Here is a 26,954-nt window from a genome sequence, read left to right as displayed (position 1 = left end):
CACTAGAGTCTCACTTCCGGAGAGTAAAGCTCTGTTTATTTTTCTGACTCCCTTCTGGCATCCCAGCCCACCCAAGGCTGCCCGTGTCCGCGCACACGGCGCTGTGCTGACACTGACCACGGATTTTGCTTTCTAGCAGATCGAAAGAGCTTCTGCACCATCCACAGCACAGGGTATCTGAAGAGCTGGCCGCCCACAAAGATGGGGCTGGATGAAGACAGTGAGCCAGACAACGAGGGCTGTAATCTCAGCTGCCTTGTCGCAATCGGACGACTACATTCTCACGTGGTTCCACAGCCGGTGAACGGGGAAATCAGGGTGAAGTCTATGGAATATGTGTCTCGGCACGCGATAGACGGGAAGTTTGTTTTTGTAGACCAGAGGTAAGAGTCTGTGTATTACCCTTGAACAAGAATGGTACAAGATTTTCAGCTCTGAGTGAAGCAGAGAAGACTGGGCCATCAGCTGGCTTTCTAAGAGAGAAGGAAGTGATGGGGATCTCTGCTAAAAACTGAGACCTCTCGGAATATCATCATAAATACAGAGATGTTTCCCTTTAATGTCCTTGGCATGCAGAGATGGTGAAGTAGAGTGGTTTGTCCATGGCCAGAAGAGAAATAGTAGCCATGATATATGCTATCTGAATGTATGGACTGTTCCTGGGCCACTACAGTGACTGGAATTCTGGAATGTAGGGCTTGGAGAAGATGATCTAGTCCTGAGCTGTCTGATGGAGTAGTCCTTGGCTGTGGTGATCTCATATGGCTGTTCAAGGTTTAATTTCATCAAAATGAAGTTAAAAATTCCTCAGGCTTGATGGCACTAGAGTGTGTTATGCTAAACGAAATAGGTCAGGGAAAGACAGATACCTATGATTTCACTCATGTGAAATTTAAGAAACAAGACAGATGAGCATAGGGGAAGGGAAGGAAAAAAAGAAGATAAAAGCAGAGAGGGAGGCAAACCATAAGAGACTCTTAAATACAGAGAACAAACTGAGGGGTGCCGAAGGGGTGTTGGGTGGGGGGGATGGGCTAAATGGGTGATGGGCATTAGGGAGGGCACTTTTGGGATGGGTGCTAGGGGTTATAGGTAAGTGATAAATCACTGAATTCTACTCCAAAAACTAATATTACCCTGTATGTTAACGAACTTGCATTTAAGTTACCAAAAAAAAAAAGAGTAAAGAAAAATTCCTCAGGCTCAGTAGCCATATTTCAGGTATTCAATAGCTACATGAGGCTAATGGCACAGATCTAGAACATTTCCATCGCAGAAAGCTCTGTTGGCCGCACTGATCTGGTCCAATCTTATTTTTTACGGCTGAGGAACTGGAGCCCAGCCTGAAGACTGGTTACCTCCAATTCACAGCTTAGTGGTAATGGACCTGAGCTAAGAACCCAGACGTTGTGTTTTCCACTGCTCTCTGCTGCCTCCTTGAGAATATTCACAGGCAGATCATTTTTCTGGCTATCAGAAATAGTCACTGTGTGTTGGAAAAGGACACCACCACTTTTCAAGGTCCTTATGGCCCCCGCCGCCATAACTTCCAATGTTTGGTCATACTGATTTAAAAAAAAAAAAAAAAGGGGGGGGTAGTAAAATGGAAATTTGCACTGGGGTTTAGATTGCCTACCACATTTTTATCTGACTAGTTATCGTTTCTAAGCCTCCTTTCTTGGGATGATGACCCCTTTGAAAGGCTACTTGCTTTCCCTCTGTTTGTATAGCGTTGGTTAGATTCGGGTGCACCAACAAAAATACATCCATGTAGTAAGCCCTCTGAAAATCCAGCCAGCTTTGACCCTTGTTCTCACCGGTGGTAGTGGGGTTCATCCACTGCAGAGAGGCTAATTGTCTGAATTAACTTTTTCTCTAAAAAAAAATTCTAGGGCAACAGCTATTTTGGCATATTTACCGCAAGAACTTCTAGGCACATCATGTTATGAATATTTTCATCAAGATGACATAGGACATCTCGCAGAATGTCATAGGCAAGGTAAGCTGTACAAAAGGCCTTAAGTTTAAGGCGTCCCTCTTCTTCGACACTAGTCCACATAAGTGTTCCAGAGAAATCTGCCCCCAGTGATGTCAGCCAGCCTAGGAATCTCCAGGCCAGAACATCTCCGAAGAGGAGAAGCCGATGTTCCCAGGCCCTGTTTGTCTCCTTACAGAGAACCCACTGACAGCCTAGCACTTTTGTGTACATAGGACAGTTCAATTTCTAGAAAGCATCTCTTGCCCAGAGAATTTACACGGACCCTGTAAAGATTTAGTATGGCTCCAACAGATCTGATTCTCTTTTCCATAAAATCCTGCAATGCCTCCTGTATTTTCCTCTTGACTTAGGGCACTGCCCCATGTTAGCCTCCTGAGAGAGGAACCAGTATTGACCCGTTCCTTCACTGTCCACCAGATCCTGTCCATTCACCTCAGACATGCGTTTCCAAAGAGGCCCCATTTTGCACCTCCACTGCCACAACCCGAGCTCAGCCCTTGTGCCCAGCTGACCACTGTGATAGACATCCAGCAGGCCTCTGTGTTCCCTTCTGCCCCCACTCACCTTCCATCTTTCATAGTTAGCCCATTTATGCCCCAGTCGATTGAGCTGCGTACCGTCACATCCTTGCTTAAACCTCCCACCTTTAGACTCAAGGCCAAATACCCTTGACAGGCACTCAAGACCCTCCCCCTCCTGGCCCTGCCCCACCTCCTCAGCTTCACGCCTCACCCCTGCCTGCAGAGAGACATCTCCTCATTCCCTGCCACTCCTCAGGCACTGCTGGATTCTTCCTCCCTCGAGGCTCTGACCTCTTCTTCTGCATAGCTGCGTCTCATTCCTGTCCTGAGGGTGGGGGTCCCATCCCGTCTCCTCTTCTATCTCTGGTGCCTGGCACACGAAAGATGCTTGTTAGTTACGTAAAAGAGTAAAATGTGAATAGGTGAGTGACCTCCCTGGATTCTGCTGTCCTAAAAATGCTGTACTGCCCTCTGGCTTGATGATGGGGAAAGAACACGGGCCCTTTGGACAGGGCTTTTTCTCATTAGTGGTTCACTTCGTAGCCGATTCCGGTCAGAGGTCTATAACGCAGTCAGTTATTCCCCAGAGCCTCCATTTTGTACACTGAAAACTAGCAAGAAATTCATAAATGCCGTCGAGAGGCTCTGAATCAAACCCTCAGAAACAGCCTGTTCTCCAAGTGCCAGCTCCCTTGGCTTATTAAAGAGTGATGCCATGGAGCCTGAGTGCGCTTAGGATTTGGTTACTTTAATACATGGGTCTGAGGAAACAACATTCATGGTTTCTTTTTTTTCATTTTCAGTTTTACAGACAAGAGAAAAGATTACGACTAATTGCTATAAGTTTAAAATCAAAGATGGTTCTTTCATCACGCTGCGGAGTCGATGGTTCAGTTTCATGAACCCTTGGACCAAGGAAGTAGAATACATCGTCTCAACCAACACTGTTGTTTTGTAAGTGTTTTTCCTCTTTCAGAGGCTCCCTTGCTTCAGAGATCAATGCTTTGGGCTCCTTACCTGGGCAAGGGGGGTACAGGCGACAGCCGGCATCACATCCTTTACTGCTACCTTGTTCATATCCCGTGAAGCCTCAGGATGGGCAGAAGCCAAAATTTCTCTGCTAACGACATGCTTCAGTACGCATAGCATGCAGGCCCCTGGCTTGTGGAATTGCTCCAAGAAACAGCAACATTTCCTTCCCAATAAAGCAGTTAGCTTTTGAATTCTGAAGGCCCTGCACACAGGACATCCACGGGTACTGCCATGCGGAGAAGGGGTGACAAACAGGTGCCAGCTCACAGTAGCCTTGGCTGAGGATGGGCGGGTATCCCTGCCCACCAGGCCAGTAGCCTGAGCACTGGCAGCTGGAGCGTTGCCTCAAAGGCCTGCTAGGTGAGAAGGGAAGGACCTCTTCCTTGGCAAGGACTGCACCACACCTCTCTTTCTCCGTGGTGTCCAAAGCCCCGCCTGTGGCTAGAGCTGAGTGAGGGGCTGGGGTGGGGTGCCTTGCAGACTGGCAGGAGAGGAGGCCTTGTAGCTATGGTGGCGGGCTGCCACAGTCACCATCTCTGCTGGACCGTGTCCCACACAAACTAGGAAGGCCCAGGCAGGCAGTGAGGCCAAAGGCCGGGATGATGTCCCTTGTGTTCTCAGACAGCTGAGCCACTGCTGAGACAGGAGACCTGCTGAGCCACTCAGACCCTTCGTTTTCTGGCCCGTCCAGGTCCACAGTGGACCCTGGACACCTTGGCCGAGGTGCGAGCTGCACGGTCGTGAGCAGGCCTGACTCATGTTTCCTTATTGCTGGGATGTTCACAGAGCCAACGTCCTGGAAGGCGGGGACCCAACCTTCCCGCAGCTCACAGCGTCCCCCCACAGCATGGACAGCATGCTGCCCTCTGGAGAAGGTAACTATGTCCCGCAGGGGCATCGGGGCTTGCCCATGAGTAGCTGCTTGTGGCCAGCATACCATCCCCCCAAGTATTTGGTGTCCCCAGCTACCATATTTTATGGAACGAGGGAGGCCTCAAGGGGATGAGCGCTAACGACGTGGTCATCTCATCTTCTCTGCTGAGCCTGGAAAACCCGGAGCTTATTTTGCCTTTCTTGAGGCTGCCTGCACCCTGGAAGCCCTTGAAACAGCAAAGTCCTTTCTCCTCTTGCGCTTTTCCTCTGTGTTGCGTGAAGTGCGTTTTGTTGACTGTGACTGGCTCCTGGGGTGGGAGGAGGGTGGTGTCAGCACTGGGGTATGTGCCACACCCAGTGGGGCTCCTTCCCTGGCTTGGCTCCAGCCCCTGGGTTCTGCGCTTGACTTATCCTTCCACGGGACCACCTCTGCTTGCTTGGCTGTCTTCATCCCCTACCTCTCCATCAGTGACTCCTACATCCGGTCTGTCTCCGGAGCTCTAGGTCTGTCTCTCCAACTGCCTCCTGGACAGAGCCACCAGGAGTCTCAAAGGCACCTGAAATTCGGCATCTCCAAACCGATTCTCTGCACTCCCTCATCTGGTTGGTTAAGCCAGAAACCTTGACAACTCCTTCTCGCCCATTGTATCTGAACACGAAATCCTGTCCCTTCTACTTAGGGACTTAGACTCCCATCACCCTCCCATCTGTCATCTGGATTATTGCAGATAACTTTCTAACCCTAGTCTCACTACCCGCCCGCCACCAATCCCCTTCTTCCACTATAGATCATTCTTCATGCAGTGGACTTTCCAATAACCCAATCTGAGCGCCCTTTCTGTGTCAAGTCCTTTGGCACTCCTTATCGTCCGTGGATACTGTCCAAATGCTACATGGCATCCCAGGCCTTTCCTGATCTGATTGGTACCTGTCTTCAGTCTCATCTATCACTCCTTTATCATCTTCATGATGAGTTTCTTGGAGTCATCTCCCCAGTTTTGTCCTGCTTCAGTGGTCTTGCATAGATCAGTTGCTGTGCATGGAATGCCTTCCCCTCCTTACCTCTCTGCCAAGCTAATTTATACTCCTCTCTCAAGACTCAGCTCAGAGTTCAACTTTTCCAGGAAGCTGCACTTGGCCCTGGATGAGTGGGGGTGCCTTGCGTTTCCCTGCCAAACTTACCACACCTTGTTTCAGCCATTGTTCTTGTCTGTCTCCCTGTTAGACAGTGAGTTCCTTGAGGGCAGAGATGCTGACTTGTGAGGCTGGCCGGCAATACAGTGGTGGTCAGGAAACAGATGTTGAGTGCCTGAGGGGAATTAAATGCTTTGCCTTGGCTTCTAATCCTGGAAGCAAACTTGAGCTTTCTGCTGGAATGCCTTTTCCTGACAAGCTATGGCCCTGCTGTCCTCTAGGGCATAACCCTAAGGTTGAACTTCAAGTGGATCACGAGATGAACTGGTTTTAACTGATAATAGCATTTCTTCCTCGGTTCCCCTTTCCCACTCTCAGATTCCTTTGTTGTAGGTGGCCCAAAGAGGACCCACCCCACTGTTCCAGGGATTCCAGGGGGAACCAGGGCTGGGGCAGGCAAAATAGGTCGAATGATTGCTGAAGAAATCATGGAGATCCACAGGCAAGTAATATCTTCTAGTCGCTCCCTTAAACCAGTGGTTCTCAATCCAGGGCCTTTTGCCTCCCCCTCAAGGGATGTTTTGTAATGGCTGGAGACACTTTTGGTTGCCATAACTGGGTAATGTTGCTGCTAAACATGCAATGGATAGACACCAGGGATGCAGCTTGCTCAACATCCTGCAGGACATGGGACTGCCTCCCCCCCCAAACTCCCCCCACCCCCAACGAAGAATTTCCCGTCCAAAATGTCAGTAGTGTCGAGAACGAAAAATCTTGCCTTAAAGAAGCAAAACCCAAACAGGCCAGAGTTAAAGGAAATTTTCTTACTACTAAGGAGCTAACAAGGACAGATGAACATGGACATTACAGGACTACAGGAGAGCAATGACAGCCGGTGACCTGGGCCTTAACAAGACATTCACTGCTTCTAGTCAAAAAGCTGCCTGGCTTTAGTAATAGAGACCAAGCATTTCAGTTAGTAATAGAAGCTCTCTTGAGAAGGCTTCTTTTCCATATGAAAGACAGCAGAAGCAATTTACCTAGGTTTGAGTTCTGGGCCTCTACTTAGCTGTGCTTAAGAGATTCACTTAACTTTTTGGTGTCTGTTGAGCTAAACCATAAAAGGGGGCAATAACTGTATCTCTCAAGGATTGCCCTAGGAGTGTGAGAGATCTCCGGGGAGTTCCTACAACAGAAACTGACAATAGTGTGTGCTCAAACACTGTTAATTACATCTAAGTCTTTAAGAGTAGTGATTGAGAGGGAAGCAGTTATAAATTCATCTGAATTTGGGGAATCAAGAGGGTAGTAACCAGGTCCTTAGGAATGCACACTTAATGGAACATAGTAGGAGAAGGGAAAAATTATTCTCTCCTGCCATGGATTTTCTCTCAGGAGAACTGAAAGCTGGTCTTGCTTTCTCATTAGCCATAGAGGAGGCTCTTATCCCAGTGGGTAGAATAGTTCTGTTCCAACCCTCTGTGAATGACGGGTATGGCCCCTTGAGTCTACTTCAAGATGTGGGGCAGTGTGCAGTGATAATCAGAATCTTACCAACCACTGATAATGATGCTTGAAACCACCCAAGAACAGTAGAAAACAGTCCTTGACGTCAAGGATCTTATAATCTTTGAGAAGTCTGTTTTCTTTATGATCACACAAAAAAGGGAGAGTGCATGAGCTGAAGCAGGGAAGGGAGATTGCTAAGAATCCTAATAAATAATGCTAAGAAGTTTAGACAGGGAAAAAAAAAATTCTAAGAGCCCATTCATTGTAGGAGGCTGAGCAGATGTCCAAAGTGTTGTGCTAATCATTATGGAAAGTTAGACTGGAATAGGAAGAGACGAAGGTGAGCATTAGTAAGTTTGGTAAGCTTACTAAGTTTTCAGTAAGCAATTAGTACCCATCTGTGTGTTCTAAGGGTGCATGGTATATAGCTGTAACCTACCTTTGAGGAGCTTATGATCCAGGAGAGAGAAAGCTTATTCACTCCCAGCTCTACAGAACGGGGCAATACAGGCCAATGGCCAGAAGGCTACTAGGCAGTGGAGGGAGGGGTACTTGGGTAACCTGCAAGTTGCATTCATCCACGTAGAAGCTAAAGGCCTGGTGGTCACACAGCAGCCACCATACTCGAGCTTCACCGCTAGGCCATGGCTTCCTTTCCTGAGGTCCTTGAGCCTGGCGAGCATATATGTGGATTTACAGTTCTAAGACTTCTTCTCTCTGTTAATCTACTATACTGAGAAACATACTAGCTGAGAGGACTCGGACCCCTTTTTCATCACCTGTTGCTTTAGAAGGCGGTGGGGACAGCTGCTGCTGCCGCTACCACTACTGCAAGGCTACTTTCTAGGTGTGGCTGAACCACCCTGGCACATTCCATTTCCTTAGAATATTCACTAGATAAAAAGTATTTGTAGGGAAGAGGATAGGTCACTTGCTGTGGGTTCTAGTCCATGGTATGCAAAAAGCTACAGGGGGAACTTCTAAGGCCCCCTCCAACTCTGAGATCTGGATACTGTAAGAAATGAAACTGGCCACTCACCTGAAACTCAACCACCTGAAATGCAAACCCTAATCCGAGGGCTTTGTCAGGGAGATGCTAGGCTCCAGGGTCTGCATTCTAGATCAGGGCCTGTGGGATAAATGCAGCTTCTCGCCTGTTTTTGTATATATCATGTTTTACATGTTTGCTTCTTTGCGAGAGAGAGCTTGTGGGTGCGCCCACAAGTGGGGGAGGAGCAGAGAGAGAATGAGAGAGAGAATCCCAAGCAGGCTGCACACTGTCGGCACGTGGGGCTCCAGCTCACAACCATGAGATCATGACCTGAGTCGAAATCAAGAGCCAGACGTTTAACCGACTGAGCCACCCAGGCGCCCTAAATATAATTTTATTGGAACACAGCTACACTCACTCATTTCCATATGGTCTATGGTTGCTTTCAAGCTACAATGGCAGAAGTGGATAATTGTGACCAAGACCATATGTCCTACAGAGCCTAGAATAGTTAGTTTGATCCTTTATAGGAAAAGTTTGCCAATCCCTATTCTGGGTCTTCATCCTTCTCCTTACCCCCACCCCTCACACACCACTGAAGAAAATGAAAGACGAAATAACTAACTCCTCTTTTCTCTGACAGAATAAGAGGGTCATCGCCTTCCAGTTGTGGCTCCAGCCCATTAAATATCACAAGTACACCTCCCCCTGATGCCTCTTCTCCAGGAGGCAAAAAGGTAAGGCTGATGACTCTCAGACTAAGGCCCTTCTTGATCTGGAGAGCCTCTTCCCAAGTTGAAATACTGGGGGTGGAAGTAAATAATTAGTGATGGTTGCTGAAACAACGTGGACGCTCTTTTCCTTTTAAGTAAATGCATCTATAGGAGTTGAGGTAGAATGCATACCGGTGGAGTTAGGGAGGCTTGCTGACATCCTTAGAGGATTTATTTCATGTGAATGTAGGAAGGCAGAAAGGATGTTCTAAGGAATGGGGAGGCCACCACACTGAGGGAGTATTTCAAGAGCTCCCATGAAGAAAGCATCCGTGAGTGCCTTGCACCGAAAACTATCTAGTTCTTTACCAAGAACTGTCAAGGGAGAAAAATATCCTCAGTGTCCAGTGCAGGCACTGGAAATAGGAATACTACCAGAAGCAACTTTGGTGCTGTGGAAGCCAAACCATGCCTTTGCAGCTGCAGAATACCTGGGGGATCTGCTACCTGGGTTTCCTGTGATGTGACAGCACAAGAATTTTATGTCACCAGCCCTCATGAAGAGTTGGCTAGAAGACTGCACTATAAATAGGCTTAGAAACCACTCTTTTGTTTCCATCTTTGCCAGATAATTTACAAGTGTAGGGGCCATCTTAACTGTAAATCATACATGCATTTATAGTGCCTGATGTCAACATAGATTAGGATAATCCAAGGGCCAGCATCTTTGGACATAGATCATCCTTCTCCTATCTCCCAAAACATACAGAGAGAAAGAATATTAGTAATTTACACAGACAGGACTCCTAGAACACAAATTGTGTCAAGCGCAGGACATGGGTTTTCAAAACTGCATTCCTCAGAGGCTCAGGTTACCAGGAGCTGTGGTGCTGGCAGGTGGGATGGGGCAAGGGCAGTTGGGGGAATGGAGAGGGTAAGGGTAAGGTCGGGACTCTTGCTTCTACCAGGGCAGCTTTATTTTATACATGAATCTTCTGTAAAAACTTCTATTTGAAAATAAGTTTCCAAACCCGATAAAGGTTTGAAAGTCAATCAGTGGGTAAGAGTGGTCAATGAAAAACCCGAGCTTGAAGCCTGGCTTTGCCATGTGCTAGCTATGTGCCCTTGTATAATTATTTAGTCCTAGTTCTTGTTTTTTATTGTTTTATAACGAGGCTACTATAGGTTAGGACAGCCGGCATCTTTGCACATTAAGCCCTGTTATAAGGTAATATATGTGAAAATTCCTGGCCTTTGTTAGACTCAGAAAATAGCACCAGTGGATAAAGCCTAGGCTTGGCACATCCTCAATCCCTGCCTGCAGGTTTTGCTCTTAGGTCTGTTCTATCCCAAGATCCTCCATCCATATTGGGTCCAGCATCTCCTTAGGGTGGGCTCCCCTTCTCTGCTTCTCACTTCAACTTTTAGGCCTTTGACTTCCTGGTATTACCAAGAATCCCGCTACTCTGTTTTGAAAGGTTATCACTCCAGTAGAGTGCTTAAATATTACTCAGGGAACTTACACATTTTCTCATCTTAGTCTAACAACCGTACAGGTGACAAAATCTAAGTTCCCAAATATTAAATGCTGGGCTAATCATTTAACAAGTATAGGCCAAAACTTAAATTCAGGTCTCGACTGTTGATTCTTTTCACACCAACAACTGCAGAGATCCAGAAGTGTACTCTACATCACAATGCCCCAAGTATTTTTGAGGCATTTACGGAATTTTTTTGGGGGGGGGGGGGGCGGGGGGGGGCTTATAAAAATGGGAAGAAATTCTGAATAGGAGTCCTCAGCAACAGGACTTATAAGAGCAGCTTAAACAAGATGGAGTTAGAAATGACAGCAGCATTGTGCCAAAGCCATGAGAGTAAAGGTGGCCCCAGGCTTCCAGCCCTTCCCAGTCACTTTCAAATTGGGCAGGTCCAAAAATGAGCCATTCAGTTTGACAACTAGTTCATTCAGAGTCAAGCTTAAAAAGTGAGGCTCTAAGTGAACCTCCTAGGTCCAGGGAGAGTCTGGACATCCAGAGGCATAAGGTAGGTTCAGATAAAGTGGCAGCTCCCCTAAATATCTTTTTTTTTTTTTTTTTTTTGGAGGGCAGGGGAGGGGTGTTGAGGGGGGAAGGACCTTTTCAGGGGTCTCCCAAGGCCAAAACTATTTTCATAATGTAAAACTTTTTTTTCTCCCACTGTTAATACAGGAACTGACAGCGCAAAAGCAGTGTCGGGTAAAACTGGTGCTTTTGCAAAAATCACGGCAGTGGCACCAAACTGTACTAGTAGTCATTGTATTCTTCACCACCATCAACTCACAAAAAAATAAATTTTCAAGCCGGTTTTAGAATGTCCTTAATAAGCAGTAAAAATACCGCATAAAATCCTTGAGTCAATGTTTTCATACTGATACAACTGGGGAATGTGCATGAACTATGTACTGCCCTGGTTGCCTCAAAGGAAAGCACTTGCATGACCAAGTTATGAGCTAAACAAATTGTTTTTGTCATAGCATATGCCATTTTTACTACTGCAAACTGCGGTTATTCAGACTTGAGTATTTAGAGACATTTTCTTGAAAATGTACGTGAGTGCAAGGAAAACAACTGACAGTGTTTGTTGCCAGTGAGAAAATTTTAGCTTTCAAGCAAAGATTAGAGTTTTTGGAAAACTTGTATCTGCTACTTTGAGCTCACCAGTTTCCCGGAATTTAAAAGGTATTTCTGCTGATAGAGGTATTATTAAGGATGGTGATGTTTTGATGTATGGTGAAATGTGTCAATATTTAGATCTGCCTGACTCAGCCAGTATTTTCCAAATGACCAACGCAAAATTATCCAAAGGTACACCGATGCATTTTTATATACTAGAGTACAAGAATTTCACCGATAAGGTTTCAGATTCCACGTTGTACCTAATCTTTAAGAAACTTCCACTTGAGTCTTGATATAGAATCATCAGAATACCAAAGTTATTTGAAAAGACTATTCAAATATACCTCCCTTTTCCACCAAACAACATCTAAACAGGAGAAGAAAATGAGAATCCAGTTAAATCCAGTTAAGCCAGACATTTGATTTTAAAAAAAAAAGGACATTTCTGAACTTTTGTTGTTTTAAAAAAGCTATTTTTCATTAAAATGCTATTCAGGTTAACATATAATAGGTTTATTAATTTTAAAAATTTTTAGTTGTAACTTCGCATATAGGAAATATTGATAAATACAGCATACATAAACATATGGTCTTTGGAGTTTTCAATTTGTAATGCCACCTACTGGCAAGACTCGCAATCACTGCCTCCTTGGAAATCTAATCAGCTGCTGAGGTTTTAGTCCTTGGCCTTCAAGAATCATGTGAATAGTGTGATCCAAGGTAAACAAATGCTCTAGGGATTTTACTCGGTCTTTAAATTGCCTGTGTGGGCTGAATCATCCAGAGAAAATAATTTGGGGGAGAGGTTTATCTTACTGTGACCATTCCTAATACCTTCCTGTTTGAAATCCTCGAATAGGAAACTGAACATTTCCCCCCCTACCTTTCTCTTTTCAACATGCTTCGTTTTCTTGATGATCTTGAGTCCAATACTGATTAAAACTGTTAGTGATACAAAAACTTCACTTTTTGTTCGTAGATTTTAAATGGAGGGACTCCAGACATTCCTTCCAGTGGCCTACTACCAGGGCAGGCTCAGGAAAACCCAGGTTATCCATATTCTGATAGTTCTTCTATTCTTGGTAAGTAGCATTATTACTCGTTTCCACTGTCAGAAGCTTGCACAACATCTGGCATGAAGTCAATTTTAAGAAATGAATAAAACACACTAGTTCTAAACTAGTTTAAAATTTGTTTAAATCTTTACTTCAAAGTTCAGTTTAGTGGTTGAGTTCAGGTGGAGATTCCAGGTTTGTCCCTGGAAGTCAAAAGGAGACTCCAGCAGCCTAGAGACAGCCATTTTCCCATGTGGGCCAGAAATCTTCAGTGGGAGAGCTGCTGAAGATTCAGAGATAAAGCCTAGAAGGATGATCAATAAGCATTTCAGAGGGTATTAAAAGTCATGAAGTGATAAAGAGTTTGTTTCTCCCATCTCACCCATCTTTTTCTCCATTTGTCTTTCCATATCTTTTTTTTCCTAAATCCCTACCTTCCTATTTGTCTTTCCTTCTGTATCTCCCTCCTTGTAACTGGTTAAGTCAGAATATTAAAATGAGGTCAACTCCAATGCTTTTTATCTTTATTGCATTTTCAGCACTTTGTTTCTAAAAAGTTGGTTATTCTGAGACACAGCAAAGTTTAAAAAAAAAAAAAAAAAGGCAATGCAGCCCCAACGCAGTCTTTCTCACCATTCTCCCCTGTTATGTACTACTAATATTAAACATGCTTTGGGATTATGACTGACCAGTCTTCCTCTTCTCCCACAGGTGAGAACCCTCACATAGGCATAGACATGATAGAAAACGACCAAGGCTCAAGCAGTCCCAGCAATGATGAAGCAGCAATGGCCGTCATAATGAGTCTCTTGGAAGCAGATGCTGGGCTGGGAGGTCCTGTTGACTTCAGTGACTTGCCATGGCCGCTGTAAACACTACATGTTGCTTTGGCAACAGCTACAGTATCAAAGTGCATTACTGGTGGAGTTTTACAGTCTGTGAAGCTTACTGGATAAGGAGAGAACAGCTTTTATGTACTGTCCTCATAAAAGCCACCTCAGAGCCATTGATACAAGTCAATCTTACTATGTGTAACTTCAGACAAAGTGGAACTAAGCCTGCTCCAGTGTTTTCTCATCATTGATTATTGGGCTAGCTGTGGATAGCTTGCATTAATTGTATATTTTGGATTCTGTTTGTGTTGAATTTTTTAATCATCGTGCACAGAAGCATCATTGGTAGCTTTTATATGCAAATGGTCATTTCAGATGTATGGTGTTTTTACACTACAAAGAAGTCCCCCATGTGGATATTTCTTATACTAATTGTATCATAAAGCCGTTTATTCTTCCTTGTAAGAATCCTTTACTATAAATATGGGTTAAAGTATAATGTATTAGACAGTTAAATATTTTTAATAAATGTTTCCCTTGTTCTATAAATACTGTTTGTGCTACAGGGCTGGATCAACTTTCTACAGTGGGTGTTTAAGGACAAGCCACACCCATAACATTTACAGTGCCTTTCTGGCCTTCGTAACAAACGTAGGACTTACAGAATTTCCCTGTGTTAATAGCTTAGCTATACTGTTAAAATAATTCCTCCCCAAATAGTTGGCAGTTTTATGTGAGTACAATGTTACTGCTTAAACACATATTTCAAATCCTATGAAATTACAGATTCAAGAGTAGGTGTAGCAAATGGGCTTATTTCCTACAACTCCTCTCTGCTCATGGTTGTATAGCTTCACACAGTAAGTAACCCCTGACCCAAAGCATTTTTGCTTCCTTCGTGAATTGGGCCACAGAGTATTTTTTTCAAAAGAATTTGCACAAATAGTTTGCTAAGAGGAACAGCACAGTATAACGGACAAAGCACCAAACCAGTGTCAGAAATTGTCTCCGAAACCTAAGGTTCTCCTATAACCTAGTAAAGCCATCACTCTTGATGTTAGATTTGACTAGAAAATGTTCTTTTTTTTTTTTTTTTTTTAGCTCAAACACTGCTTCGGATTTAATAGGGAATCTAAGTGCTTCATCGCACATCAACCAAACTGGAGGTCCATGAGCTACCACTAAGAGGAAATCTATGAGACTAAGGGATCTGGTCAAGATGGTTATAAACTTGAGAAACATTAAAACAATGGAATTTTATTTTGATGAAAAACTCGAGTTTACAATCATTTAGTAAATGAAGAGCAAACACTTCATTTTCCTATCCCATAACTCTTAAGAAAAAAAAATTAGTAAATAAATATCTGAACAGATAAAGGGTAAGGCAGACTGGATGTTCACACTTCCTGCATGTGACTCACTGTAAAAGGGCAAGAACAGCACTGGAGAGAAGATAGATAGGGGCATTGAATCTCATCCTAATCATTCAAATAAGCCCAATGATAAATACTCATTTTTTTTTTTTTGCTCATCATGGGCAGCAAACTATACACATTTTACTGAAGGAATACTTTGATAGAAGCACTTATTTCAGTTATATTGTGCATCACAACTATAAAAATGGCTTGAACAGTTCCATTTAGCCACCATTTATAAAGTGCAACTATGTAATATTCTACATTTTACCTGGGGTGTGATGAGTATCAATCTAAGCTGAAAAGACCCCAGCTGCCAATTTTCACCACTTCTGAAAATATCTAGATGTGTGAAAAAGGACAGTCCCCCATACAAAGAACCAATTTCACAAACCTACTGGTAAACAAATACATTTATGTAACTGGAACCTCAGGATGCTAGAGTTGTACTCATTTAAAAAACCATTCAGCTACCTTTGGTCTTTAAAAAAGCCTCCATTGCAATATCCTAAACATTGTTATGTGCATCTCACGATGAAGAGCGTGGCCTTGTAGTGCAGAATGAGGAGAGCGCGACGTCACCGTGAAGGGTAGCATGCGATGGTTTCAAGGAACATCAGCATCACAGCATTGGATTCTGTGCATCAGGATCGAGGTCATTGTTGCCAGAAGGAGGGTGCATCGGGAGAATATCCAGCTCGTCTACTTGTGGAGTCGGGTGCATGACTACCAGCTGGTCCTGGGGAATGTCTGCGGCAGCTGCTGCAAGGTTGGTGATAGATTTGCTCTTTACACACTGAAAGTCTACATGCCGACTCTTTCCTTCTTCCTTCTCCCAAGACATTCGAATAAAGGGTCTTTGGACATAGTTGTAAATCACTTCTGGGCGGCCCCCAGGCCTTTTCTTTACTTTTTCTTTGTAGGTAGGATAACCTGGAGGAGACAAAAATTTTAAAAACTGAGGATACACACACACACACACACACACACACACACACACACACCCCTGTACACTTCTCGCGAAAGTTAGCCTACAGAGGGCTTTTCTGCCGTAGTTCCTGAACAAACAAATTAAAGAAGGGAAACCAATATTCTATCTCCTTAGTCATCAGTTCAACAGCCAGAAACTGAAACCCTACAGATACAATTCATACAGGTTTCTCCCATCCTCTCCACTCAATACACCAACCACCAGAAAAACATTCATAAAGTAAAAGCATGGAGGGGATAGGTCCCAAATACAATGGCATGTAATGGAGTGCATTTTGGGCTCTACCTGTGTGTCCTTAACATTGCTGAACCTTTCCCTTCACAGGATTATCTTGCCTCAAGGCCTCCAATTTATTGCCACATTAGCCTTCTAATTTCCTTAAACCTAAATCTCCTCTTTATATTGCTTTGAGTTTTTTGTTGTTGATGTTGTTGTTAAAAGATAAAGAGCCATAGAGCTCTCCAGCTTCACTGGTTCTAAGTACACTTCTGCACATAGGTCAGCAAAGACACTTCTAGTTTGGGAAAAGTTTCAGTCATTTACCAGGAAGGTAATTTTTCCAAAAACATAACACTTCTTAGAAGCTATTGTAAGTCCCCTCCTTCTCTCCTACTAGCAAGAATTGCTAGTTTAGACCAGGGACTGGCAAACATTTTCTGTAAAGGGCCGGACAGTAAATATTTCAGGCTCATTTTAGCTTGGATTTCAACTACTCATCTATGCCACTATAAAGTGAAATCAGCCACAGAAATATGTAAACGAATGAGCATGCCTATGTTCCAATAAAAAACTTTATAAAGAACAGACAATGGAAGGAAAAACAACAGGCAATGGGCAAGATTAAGCTCATGGGCCACAGACCATATCAGAATCAGGAAAAACTAGGGAGAACCTGGGTAGCTCAGTCGATTAAGCATCCAACTCTTGACTTCAGCCCAGGTCATGACCTCATGGTTCAAGAGTTTGAGCCCCAATTGGGGTCCGTGCTGATAGTGCGGGACCTGCTTGTGATTCTCGTCTCCCTCTCTCTCTCTCTGCCCTTCCCCTGCTCATGCTCGCTCTCTCTTTAGCTAAATAATTTTTTACATCAGAAAAAACTAGAAAAACCTCATACACTAGGGTCTCTATAATTATTGCATAAAGGATGTATGTAGGCATCATTGGTAGCTAGTATATTTAGCCATGTATGGAATGTGCACGTATGTAGCTCAGGGGCAAGCAGGGCTAAAAACGTTTTCAAGACCTTCTGCAGGATGTCGTTTCACACTCCCAATCAATTACCATTTGAAGGGCAGCTCTAGAGTTCAGAAAGGTCTCCAGATCTATTCCTTTGTCCTTGATTCCTCTTGGACTATTAGAAAGTCTTTTAAATTCCTATCTCACCATATTTCAATCTGTCCTCCACACAGTCACCACACTGACACAAGTGTAATATTACAGCCTTGCTTAAAAACTACCAATGGTTGGGGCGCCTGGGTGGCTCAGTCAGTTGAGCATCCAACTTCGGCTCAGGTCATGATCTCACGGTTCGTGGGTTCGAGCCCTGCATCAGGCTCTGTGCTGACAGCTTGCTCAGAGCCTGCAGCCTGCTTCGGATTCTGTGTCTCGCTCTCTCTATGCCTCTCCCCCACTCATGCTCTCTCAAAAATAAATAAATGCTAAAATAACCCTACCAATGGTTTCCTCATGCTTCAAGGGAAAGTCCATAGTCCTTAGCATAGTATGTAAGGCTTTTTTACAACTACTTGTCATCAGGCTTCAGCTCAAGTATGTCTGCCTTAGGGAGGCCTTCCTCAACCTCCTAATCTACAGTAGCTTCCAGGTGCCTTCTTTCTAGCTTTGAAATCAAACAGCTAAATTCCACTATTTACAAAATGACAGAGAACAACACACACTGGTGAAGCAAATGTGTGAGCAATTCCACTGTTTTTAAGCCCAAAGTCTCCTCCCCTTCCTGCAAACACCCTATTTTTGGTTGTTCTTTCCCATATGTCTCAGCAGCCCATTACTGTCATCTCCAACAGCTCAACTGGTCACTGATCAACACCACTATCAGCATCACAAATATACTGAGAGAGTACTATGTGCAAGGCCCTGTTTTAAGTGGTTTTCCTGTATTGGTTCACTCTATCCTCATAATAGCCCTATAAAGTACTCATTAATGCTCTCATTTTAGATGAAGAAGCTGAGGCAAAGAGAAGCTAAGCACCCTGGCCAAGGTCATACAACTATTAAGTCATAGGATTTAAACACACAAGCAGTGTGGCTCTAGAACCTTTAATCTTTACACTTTGCCATATTATGCCAAGGGAAATACTTTGTTCTTAGTAAGGGCACTTAAAAGTATCTGACGTGACATCTGGAAAAATCTATTTAAATCACAAAGTAAAAGCATCTAAAAATGTACGCATTTAAGAAGATGAAATAAGTTTGAAATTTGTATTTAATGTGAAAATAAGTTAACTATTATTATACCTTAAGAACCAGTAAGTTACTAATATGCTTTTACATCCATTTTCAGAAAGTGGTTTTTAGTTCTGTTCGGCTTTGAGGAGCTCCAATGATCACGACTGGGCAAAGAGCTCTGCCAATCTTATGGGAACATGTACATGTGTGCCCAAACATACTATATGGGCTCAAAAATCATCAAGGTGACCTATGGCAGAAAAGATAAATTCATCTCTCTATATTGTTAGGGGATCTTACGGAATAAATAATTTCTAATGGCTATCTTCTCAGATAAAGGAAGCTAACATTTGTTATTTATAGGTCTACTGCATGAGCATTCATCTAGTAATCACTTGAGTTCTTCTCAAAGTATGTATTTCTCAAACTATACTCCAAATGGGATTCAATTTTTAGCCCTTTTTTTTTTTTTAAAGAAAATTAATAGAAAATAATGAAAATGTCTTACCTTCTATTCCCAATCTAATCTTCTTAAGACCTCTTTCCTTCAAAACTGATTTGGCCACATCTCTGTTTTCAATGTACTTGAAAAATCTATATAATTTTGTGCTATAAATAACTGGAAACACAAAAAACACCGAAATATTTTCTTAATAAAAATCAAAGTACTTGGAGATAAACTTAAAATTATCTCCATCTTCAAAGGGGCCTGACAACCCTATAAGCCCAAATCATGGATGCAGTGATGCGGAAGGGTGACTAGCCAACATGACAGGACAATTCAGTACAGTTAATGAATAAGCAAATGTCTACTTAAGTTGAAACCAGAAAAGCTTTAATAACCAATCAGGTAACCCAATCCATAGGAAGAATCTCCTTCTGAAAGATTTATCATATACAAACTTACTAGAATGGGATCTGCCCCAATTTCTTCAAATAAGAGAACCAAAAGATAGCAATATCACATCATTATCAAGCAGCCCAACTCAAGGACTTTGCTGTAATGCCTATAAGGCCTTGTCTGGAAGGGGAAAAACTGCCTCGTCAGAAACTATAAAATGGATACATCTTATATTTCACGGATTGAGCAACTATTAATAATTCCCCAAAAAGGCAAAGACCCTCCCCACAAACTGTTTCCAATTCAGGCGAACAGCCCCATTTACTACTGATGTTAAAAAATGGCAGATTCGAGCATGTTCTGCCTAGGTTAGTCTGTTTAGAGCAAACTGGCTTTGCAAAGGACAGACATTCCACTGACAACATGTTGAGTCTTCCAAATGTGCTGGGAACTTCAGGGAGTTAGAGTGATGGACCTTCCTCGCCTTCTCTCTTTCAGGTGGAGTTATCTCCCTTAAAAGGTGAACTGCAAAGGTTTTTTCAAAAAAAGAAAAACACACTCACAAACCAAACATGCTGGTTTAAGAGCCAATAAAAGGAAAATACGTATATAGATGCTACTCATGGGGTAAATTTGTGATTTACATCCTTAAGATTACTGGTATTTTAAAACAAAAATTTGCTGACATCTCAGAATGAATGGTGTATGTCACATTTAGGAAAATCACGCTGAAGAGGCTGTGTTTCCTCAAATCAATCTTCTTTAGTTTGGAACATCTTAGCACAAAATGAAATATATTTAAGCAAATTAAGTAAAAATGTTTTCAGTCCTCTTTAAGTTTCCAAGCTGAAGATGAAAAACATGAAAACAAACCAAAGAACACGGACATGGAAAGTTCAACAACTCAGAGGGAAAAGCCAGGTCAACCATAGTTCTTCTATCACTATCATGTCATTTCTATGTTCTATAGCTGGCTCTATACTTTCTAGTATATCTCTTTTAATCTTTGTTAGCCTTTCATTTTTCCTGTGTTTTGCTCAACTTGTTATTCCACATTTTATTACAGAAAACTGTCAGAAAACAAGCTAGGAATGAGGAAACACAACAGAAATGGCTGTTACTACAACTGTCCAGAGAAGAATCACAACACTAAGTGTATCATACAAAGGGAGCATCTCAATGTAAACTCTGAAAAGAGCTTCTATAACTTATGTTAAAATAATCTTTTGAATATCTTCAAAAAGAATACCACTTGGGGACTGTTTTGTTTTTAGACAAGGATAAGTAAAACGAAAAAATCAGAGACTAAGGCATTCTGTAAGTTTCTATATTCCTGTATTTTCACTTAAACCCTAATCTTTACCAAGTCAACATAGACTGGAGTACAGAACAAGGTGCTGGGTTCTTTTATCTAGTTCCTCAAATCATTCTTTTAGCTCTATCTTCTCAAACCTATAAAACTGCTCAAAAATATTATATTGGGTTCATCAAGAAAAGTAATATAAATTTTCTAACAACAAAAAAATCAAAAGGCTCATATCAGAGAAAGTTTAAAAGTCTATTAAGGAAAAAAAAAATAAAAAAAATAAAAATAAAAAATAAAAGTCTATTAAGGAAAAAGTCATTGTTAATGCTCAAGATAAGCTGTTTTGGTCAGAAATACCTAACTATAGTTCCACAAAGCTTTCTGAAGGATAATTATATCCTCCAGAACACATATATGATACTAAAAAGGGAATATCTTAGAACTTAAAATCACCCTAGAAATCAATGAGTTGAAGCTTCTCATTTTATATATGAATAAAAATTAATCTAAAAAAATCAGCTGATTTTTTTATAATCTACTAACTCCAAGATCTACTTCTGTAGAAGGCTTCTTTCTAAATGCAAAGAAAAAAAATCCATCAAGATCCAGATACTCAATAAAGAGCAAACCATTTCTGTGCATGACAGGCATTTTCTAAAGGGCCACAGAGTAAATACTTTGGGCTTTGTGAGCCATGCCGTCTCTGTTGCAACTACTCAACTCTGCCACTGTAGCGCAAAAGCAGCAAAAGACAATACATAAAACTATTCATAAAAACAGGCAATAGGCTGGATTTTGGCCCACAGCCCATGGTTTGATGACCTGGTGTAGGTAAGAATTCAATGTACTTTCTTTATAAAAACTGTCCTTTGGTCAGTATTATAAGATACAGAGAGAATCTATGATGACTCAAGAGAGAGAAAACATGCCACAACACTTACTTTGTGAATACTCTTCTCCCATCTGTGGTGGATACTCTTCATCCCAATCAACCACATCATCATCTGTAAGCACTACTATGTGGCATTCTCGCTCCCCACTCTGGGCACTAGCTACCATGAGAGGCAGGATCATTTCTTCCAGATAAAATTCAAACTGTCTACGAGCACCATCATTTGATAACTCATGCATTAGGGCACCTGAAACGAAACCCACAAAAATACCTTGATTTTTTTGATGACTGACGAGTAAAAGAAGAGCAGGAGGAATACACACACACAACATCCAACCCTACAGACAAAATAATAGTGGTTATTATTTTGTCAAAACTTTTCCTAGGGGCCCTCTGGGTGGCTCATTTGGTTAAGTATCCGACTTCAGCTCAGGTCAGGATCTCACAGTTTGTGGGTTAAAGCCCTGCACCGGGCTCTGTGCTGATAGCTCAGGGACTGCAGCCTGCTTTGGATTCAGTGTGTCCCTCTCTCTCTGCCCCTCCCCTGCTTGTGCTCTGCCTCTCTCTCGCTCTCAAAAATAAACAAACATTAAAAAAAAACTTGGGGGGCGCTTGAGTGGCTCAGTCGGTTAAGCGTCCGACTTGGGCTCAGGTTATGATCTCACAGTTCGTGAGTTTGAGCTCCACATTGGGCTCTGTGCTGACAGCTTCGGATTCTGTGTCCCCCCTCTCTCTCTGCCCCTCCCCTAGTCACATTCTGTCTTTCTCTCAAAAATAAATATTAAAAAAAAAATCCTAGGAAGAGATGTTATGGAACTAACTGTAGGATCTTACAGCAAGAAGGGCCAATTAAAAGTATCTAACACAAGCTCCATTTTATACTTCATAAGTGATCTGCCCAAGGTTATAAAACTAATTTGCAAAATCAGAATTAAATCCCCCAACCCCTCCCTAGCCCAGGGTAGTTTTTACTATATCATGTTGTCTTCTATCAATATATCCAATTGTATCTTAGGGTATATCTTAAGGATCTTTTCAGATTGTCCATATGAACTAAAATAGCTCCCACATTCCATCTCCCATGTTTTCTTTCTCAGAAAATTATTCACAAACATTAATATTTCAGTGTAGGCAAAGAAGTGAATTGATTTTGGGATAAGGAAAGCAAAAGGCTAAGTACAGACATAACGAGTAACTTCAATTTCCCAAATACACAGCCACAAACTCACCTGCATTGACCTAATCTTTTTTGTTTTTCTATGTCAATGACAATGTCCTATCTCCTATTTAAGGCACTACTAATTCAGAACTACTGAGAGGCTTAGAGAAGGAATTAGAACTCAATCTAATCTATAGTCTCCGGAGGGAGGGCTTTTTCCCCCCTAAACCATGTTGCTAATTATGTAATAGTTATTAATAACATATAATGATATAACAAATGATTAAATAAAATGTTATTATTTAGCCATGCCTCTCTCTAGGCTGGCTACTTCCCATTATGATTTTTTTTTTTTTTTGAATTCTATCACCAAACTGCTAGATATATAGGAAGGCTACTTCCCATTATCATTTCTTTTTAATTCCCTTTATCGTCAAACTCCTAGATATATCAACATATTGATTTTCCTTTAACTTCTGAACCAATTCCAATCTGGCTTCTACACTCAGTACTCCTCAAAACTGCTCTCAATATAGATTCCAAATGACCTGTAGATTGGTAAAAATAATGAACATCTTTAGATCATGTTTTTATTTGAATTCTCAGTTGAATCTCTTATGAGGACCATCACCCTCTTCTTCTTAAAACACTCTCTTTCCTAAGACTCTCCGAAGCCACTATCCCTGTTTTTCTTTCTCCTCTGGATGTTCTTCGATCATCTTTACCAGCTCTTTCTCCTCTATCTGTTCATTAAATACTGATGTTTCTCAGGACAACTGTCTTTTCTTCTCCTACCTTATGCTGATAATTCCCAAATTTATTCTACTAATTCTCATCTTCTATATTCTAGATGCATTATATTCAACTGCCTTCTGAAAATCTTTACTGGGATGCCACCTCACAAGTACCTCAAACTCATTATATTCAAAAGCGAATTTAATCATATCTGCTTCTCCCTGCACTGTTTTCTTAAACTGGCCACATCATCCCATTCATTTCTCAGAATCATCTCAGAAGAGTGCCGGGCATATAATAGGAACTTAAATATTTGTAGAATAAATAAGTGAATCCCTGATTCCTCTTTCATATCCTAACTCAATTATTCCCCAAGGCTTATCAAGTCTACCTCTTAAATACACCTTGAATGGTGTCATTTCCTTCTCTGGAATACGCTAACTAAAGATAAGTGCAACATCTCTTATGCCTCATGCTTTTTTGCAGTGGGACCTTGACATCTCTTCCCAGGAGGTGGAGTCTAACCCTCCCCTTTAATGTAGGCTGGTTATACTGACTTGCTTTAACCAGGGGAGCATTGCAGAGGTGACAGTGTAGGACTTGTGGTTTTGCTTCGGTCTTGGGGAATGCTCACTTTCCAAATGCTTCCCAACCTAACCTAGTGTGCAGGTTTGGAGAAGTCCAAGATGCATGAAGAGGCCACGTGTAGGTACCCTGTTTGACAGTCCTAGCTGAACTCAGTCTTTGAGTCATCCGAGTGCAGGCAGCAGACATGTGAGTGAAGAAGCCTGCAGCCTTCTACGTCACCTCAGCCCTTCAATTATTCATAAGATGAGGACTCAGACATCGTGAAGCAGACAAAAGCCACCTCTACTTGGCCTGAGTTCTTGACCCACAGAATAAAAATGATTGTACTTTATGCTATGTCTGGAATGGTCTGTTGCAGAACAATAATTAACCCGAACACACTCCATCCCCAATGCCCACCCCCAAGTCCAAGTCATCCTTAACTCTCACCAAACTACTATAAAACCTAATCACATTCCCCCAACGTTTGCTTCGGCCCCTGTGTAATTCATCTTCCCCTCAGCAGCCAAATTATGCATCTCCTCTAGTTTGAATCTGTCACGGCTTATACTATCCTTAAAATAAAAGTCCCAGATCCCCAACTTGGTCCATAAAGGTCTGTTACATGAAAAAGGAGATCACACATCAATGTGTACTGTCCTTTAAAAAAATATTTTCTTTAAACACTACATATAGCCCACATAAGTCTTACATATGTATATATACATCATATATATATATATATATATATATATATATATATATATATATATCTCCCCTACATATAAATTTAGTCTAGCCCGTATTTCTCTCCTGAACTGTAAACATGTATACCCAATGCCCCACTAAGCATTTCCACTTGGATGTCTAGTAAGGGTTTCAAATTTAACATGTCCCAAATCAAGCTTCTAAATTTCTGGTCCCTATGACATCTCCCCCATCTCACTTAATGGCAACTCAACATTTCAAGTTAAAGTTCTCTTCTGGGGCGCCTGGGTGGCTCAGTTGGTTAAGCGTCTGGCTCTTGACTTTGACTCCGGTCATGATCTCTTGGTTCGTGAATTCAAGCCCCACATCAGGCTCTGTGCTGGCAGTATGGAGCCTGCTTGGATTCTCTCTCTCTCCTTTCCCCCCTACTCTCTCCCTGCCCCTCCCCTGCTCACATCCTCTGTCTCTCTCTCAAAAAAAGAAAAAAAAGTTCTCTTCTCTATTCCCCATCCCATATTCCGTTAGCTAGCAAATCCGACAACTCTACCATCTAACATGTCCAGAATTAGATCACCTCCCACTGCTTCCACCCTGATTTAAGCCACCACTATCTCTTACTTGAATTATGGCAACAGCGTCCTAATTATCTCTTTGCTTTTACCTTATTTCTCCTTGCAGTCCATTTCCAACACACCAGCAAAGAGTAATCCTTTTAAGCCACAGTCAGATCAGGACTACAGCACCACACAACTCTACATGAAATTCTGTGTGACCAGTGCCCCGTGAAATGGTACAACACGGCAACCTCACAGATCATATCACTCCTCTGTTCAAAACCCTCCAATGGCTTCCCATCTCACTCAGAATAAAAGCCAAAAGATAAAGGCCCTACATGACCTAGGTCCCCACCTAACCTCATCTCCTACTACGAACACTCTAACTTCCTTTACTCCAACTCTTTGCTGCTCTCAAATATGCCAGGCAAGCTGCCTCAACGGTTGCACTCATTGTTAACCTCTGCCTGAAATTAAATTTTCCTTTCCAAGTAAGGCTTCTCTGGCTATTCTATGTCCCTTCCTTACTTCTTCCCCCTCCTCAGCACCTATCACTAACATACCATATGTTACTTGTTTACCTGGTTTATTGTGTATCTTCCCCCAAAAAGTATTAAGTTCCATTAGAACAGGAAGTTTTGCCTGGTTTGTTCATGCTGTATCCCCAGAACTCAGAAGAGAATGGTACAGAATGAACAGTCATCAGATAGTTGTCCAGTTAATAAATTTTGTTTTCTCCCTACTCCTCTGGCCTTATTTCTCACCTCTCACACTCCATCTCTCCACTCTCGCCACACTTCCCTTCTTTCAGTTCGTTAGGTGTGTCATATTCCTTCCAACCTGACAGCCCCTGCAAACACCTTTTCTGCTGCCTGCAACAGTCAGCATCTTATCCTCTTCACCACCCCTTTAGGTGTTAGCTTTAATGTCAAGGAGATGATCTGCCATAGTCCCTTTACCACACACTTCTCATAGCATCTCATTTCTTCACTGCATTTTTCACAGCTTTTTATTACTTGTCGAATGCCTGTCTTCCCCACTAGACTGTAAATGCCATAAAGGCAGGGACGATGTCTTATCCATCACTTCGTATTTATATTTATACTCATTCATATTTATTCTCACTCATACTACATACATGGAACTCCTAGAAAGCTTGATTAAGAAGGGAGGGGATTATAAGTTAAGCAGTAAACTAGAAACGCATAGCTGATACTTAAGAATTAAAGAATTGGAGGGGCGCCTGGGTGGCTCGATCGGTTAAGCGTCCGACTTCGGCTCAGGTCATGATCTCACGGTCCGTGAGTTCGAGCCCCGCATCGGGCTCTGTACTGACAGCTCAGAGCCTGAAGCCTGTTTCAGATTCTGTGTCTACCTCTCTCTCTGCCCCTCCCCTGTTCATGCTCTGTCTCTCTCTGTCTCAAAAACAAGTAAACGTTAAAAAAAAACTTTTTAAAAAAAGAATTAAAGAATTGGAAATCCACACTGCATAGGAAATGTCTGAAGCCATAATGATGAATGGCATCACTTAGAATAAATGTACAGATTCTGTGAGAAAGAAGGTAGCTTAAGACAGAATGCTTGAGAATTACTACATTCAAGAGATATAGGAACAGGGAGCAAGTGAGAGAATAATAAACAGAAGACTTGAAAGAAGGATGTCAAAGAGCCAAAGGAAGAAAGAGTCTAGAAGAAAGGAGTGACTTAACAGTGAAACCTAAAGGAAATGCCTTTAAAGACAGGGATACCAGCCAGAATTATCACTACATTTTGAAACAACATTCAAAATATTCTAGACAATTAAATAAGGTATCTATCTAGAGAGGGAGGGAGGGAGGGAGGGAGGGAGGGAGGGAGGGAGAAAGAATGAGTGTTATTTAGGGGTACTTAGGTGACTCAGTTGGTTAAGCATCCAACTCTTGATTTTGACTCAGGTAATGATCTCATGGTTTGTGAGCTTGAGCCCCACATTGAGCTCTGCACTACCTCTCTCTGCCCCTCCCTGACACTCATTCTTTCTCAAAATAAATAAATATTTAAGCAAGAATAAAAAAAAAAATAAAGTG

At 42.3% G+C, this 26,954-nt stretch overlaps 2 protein-coding genes across 25 annotated transcripts in view; one reads left to right on the top strand and one right to left on the bottom strand.

Moving 5' to 3' along the window:
- Positions 1 to 13,863, top strand: part of BMAL1 (basic helix-loop-helix ARNT like 1) — a 106,912-nt gene extending 93,049 nt beyond the window's left edge. For 8 of the 17 annotated variants that reach the window (XM_078433233.2, XM_078433235.2, XM_078433230.2 and 5 more), the window contains 8 exons: positions 137 to 383; positions 1,893 to 1,999; positions 3,324 to 3,474; positions 4,339 to 4,427; positions 5,938 to 6,061; positions 8,703 to 8,796; positions 12,406 to 12,508; positions 13,193 to 13,863. In XM_078433233.2, the coding sequence (XP_078289359.1) occupies positions 137 to 383; positions 1,893 to 1,999; positions 3,324 to 3,474; positions 4,339 to 4,427; positions 5,938 to 6,061; positions 8,703 to 8,796; positions 12,406 to 12,508; positions 13,193 to 13,353 (1,076 nt within the window). In that variant the 3' untranslated portion in view covers positions 13,354 to 13,863. The remainder of the gene's footprint in view (positions 1 to 136; positions 384 to 1,892; positions 2,000 to 3,323; positions 3,475 to 4,338; positions 4,428 to 5,937; positions 6,062 to 8,702; positions 8,797 to 12,405; positions 12,509 to 13,192) is intronic. The other 9 variants (XM_078433237.2, XM_060606055.3, XM_060606060.3 and 6 more) reach the window with 3 other exon arrangements.
- A 688-nt stretch (positions 13,864 to 14,551) lies between these two features.
- BTBD10 (BTB domain containing 10) overlaps positions 14,552 to 26,954 on the bottom strand; it is an 86,331-nt gene continuing 73,928 nt past the window's right edge. For all 8 annotated transcript variants that reach the window (XM_078433245.2, XM_078433249.2, XM_078433241.2 and 5 more), the window contains 3 exons: positions 21,215 to 21,412; positions 18,635 to 18,745; positions 14,552 to 15,662 (listed from right to left, as the gene is read on the bottom strand). In XM_078433245.2, the coding sequence (XP_078289371.1) occupies positions 15,352 to 15,662; positions 18,635 to 18,745; positions 21,215 to 21,412 (620 nt within the window). In that variant the 3' untranslated portion in view covers positions 14,552 to 15,351. The remainder of the gene's footprint in view (positions 15,663 to 18,634; positions 18,746 to 21,214; positions 21,413 to 26,954) is intronic.

This window comes from Panthera onca, chromosome D1 (genome assembly GCF_046562875.1).
Source record: "Panthera onca isolate mPanOnc1 chromosome D1, mPanOnc1 haplotype 2, whole genome shotgun sequence".
Lineage (NCBI taxonomy): Eukaryota > Metazoa > Chordata > Mammalia > Carnivora > Felidae > Panthera > Panthera onca.
This window is presented reverse-complemented; position numbering and strand designations above follow the sequence as displayed.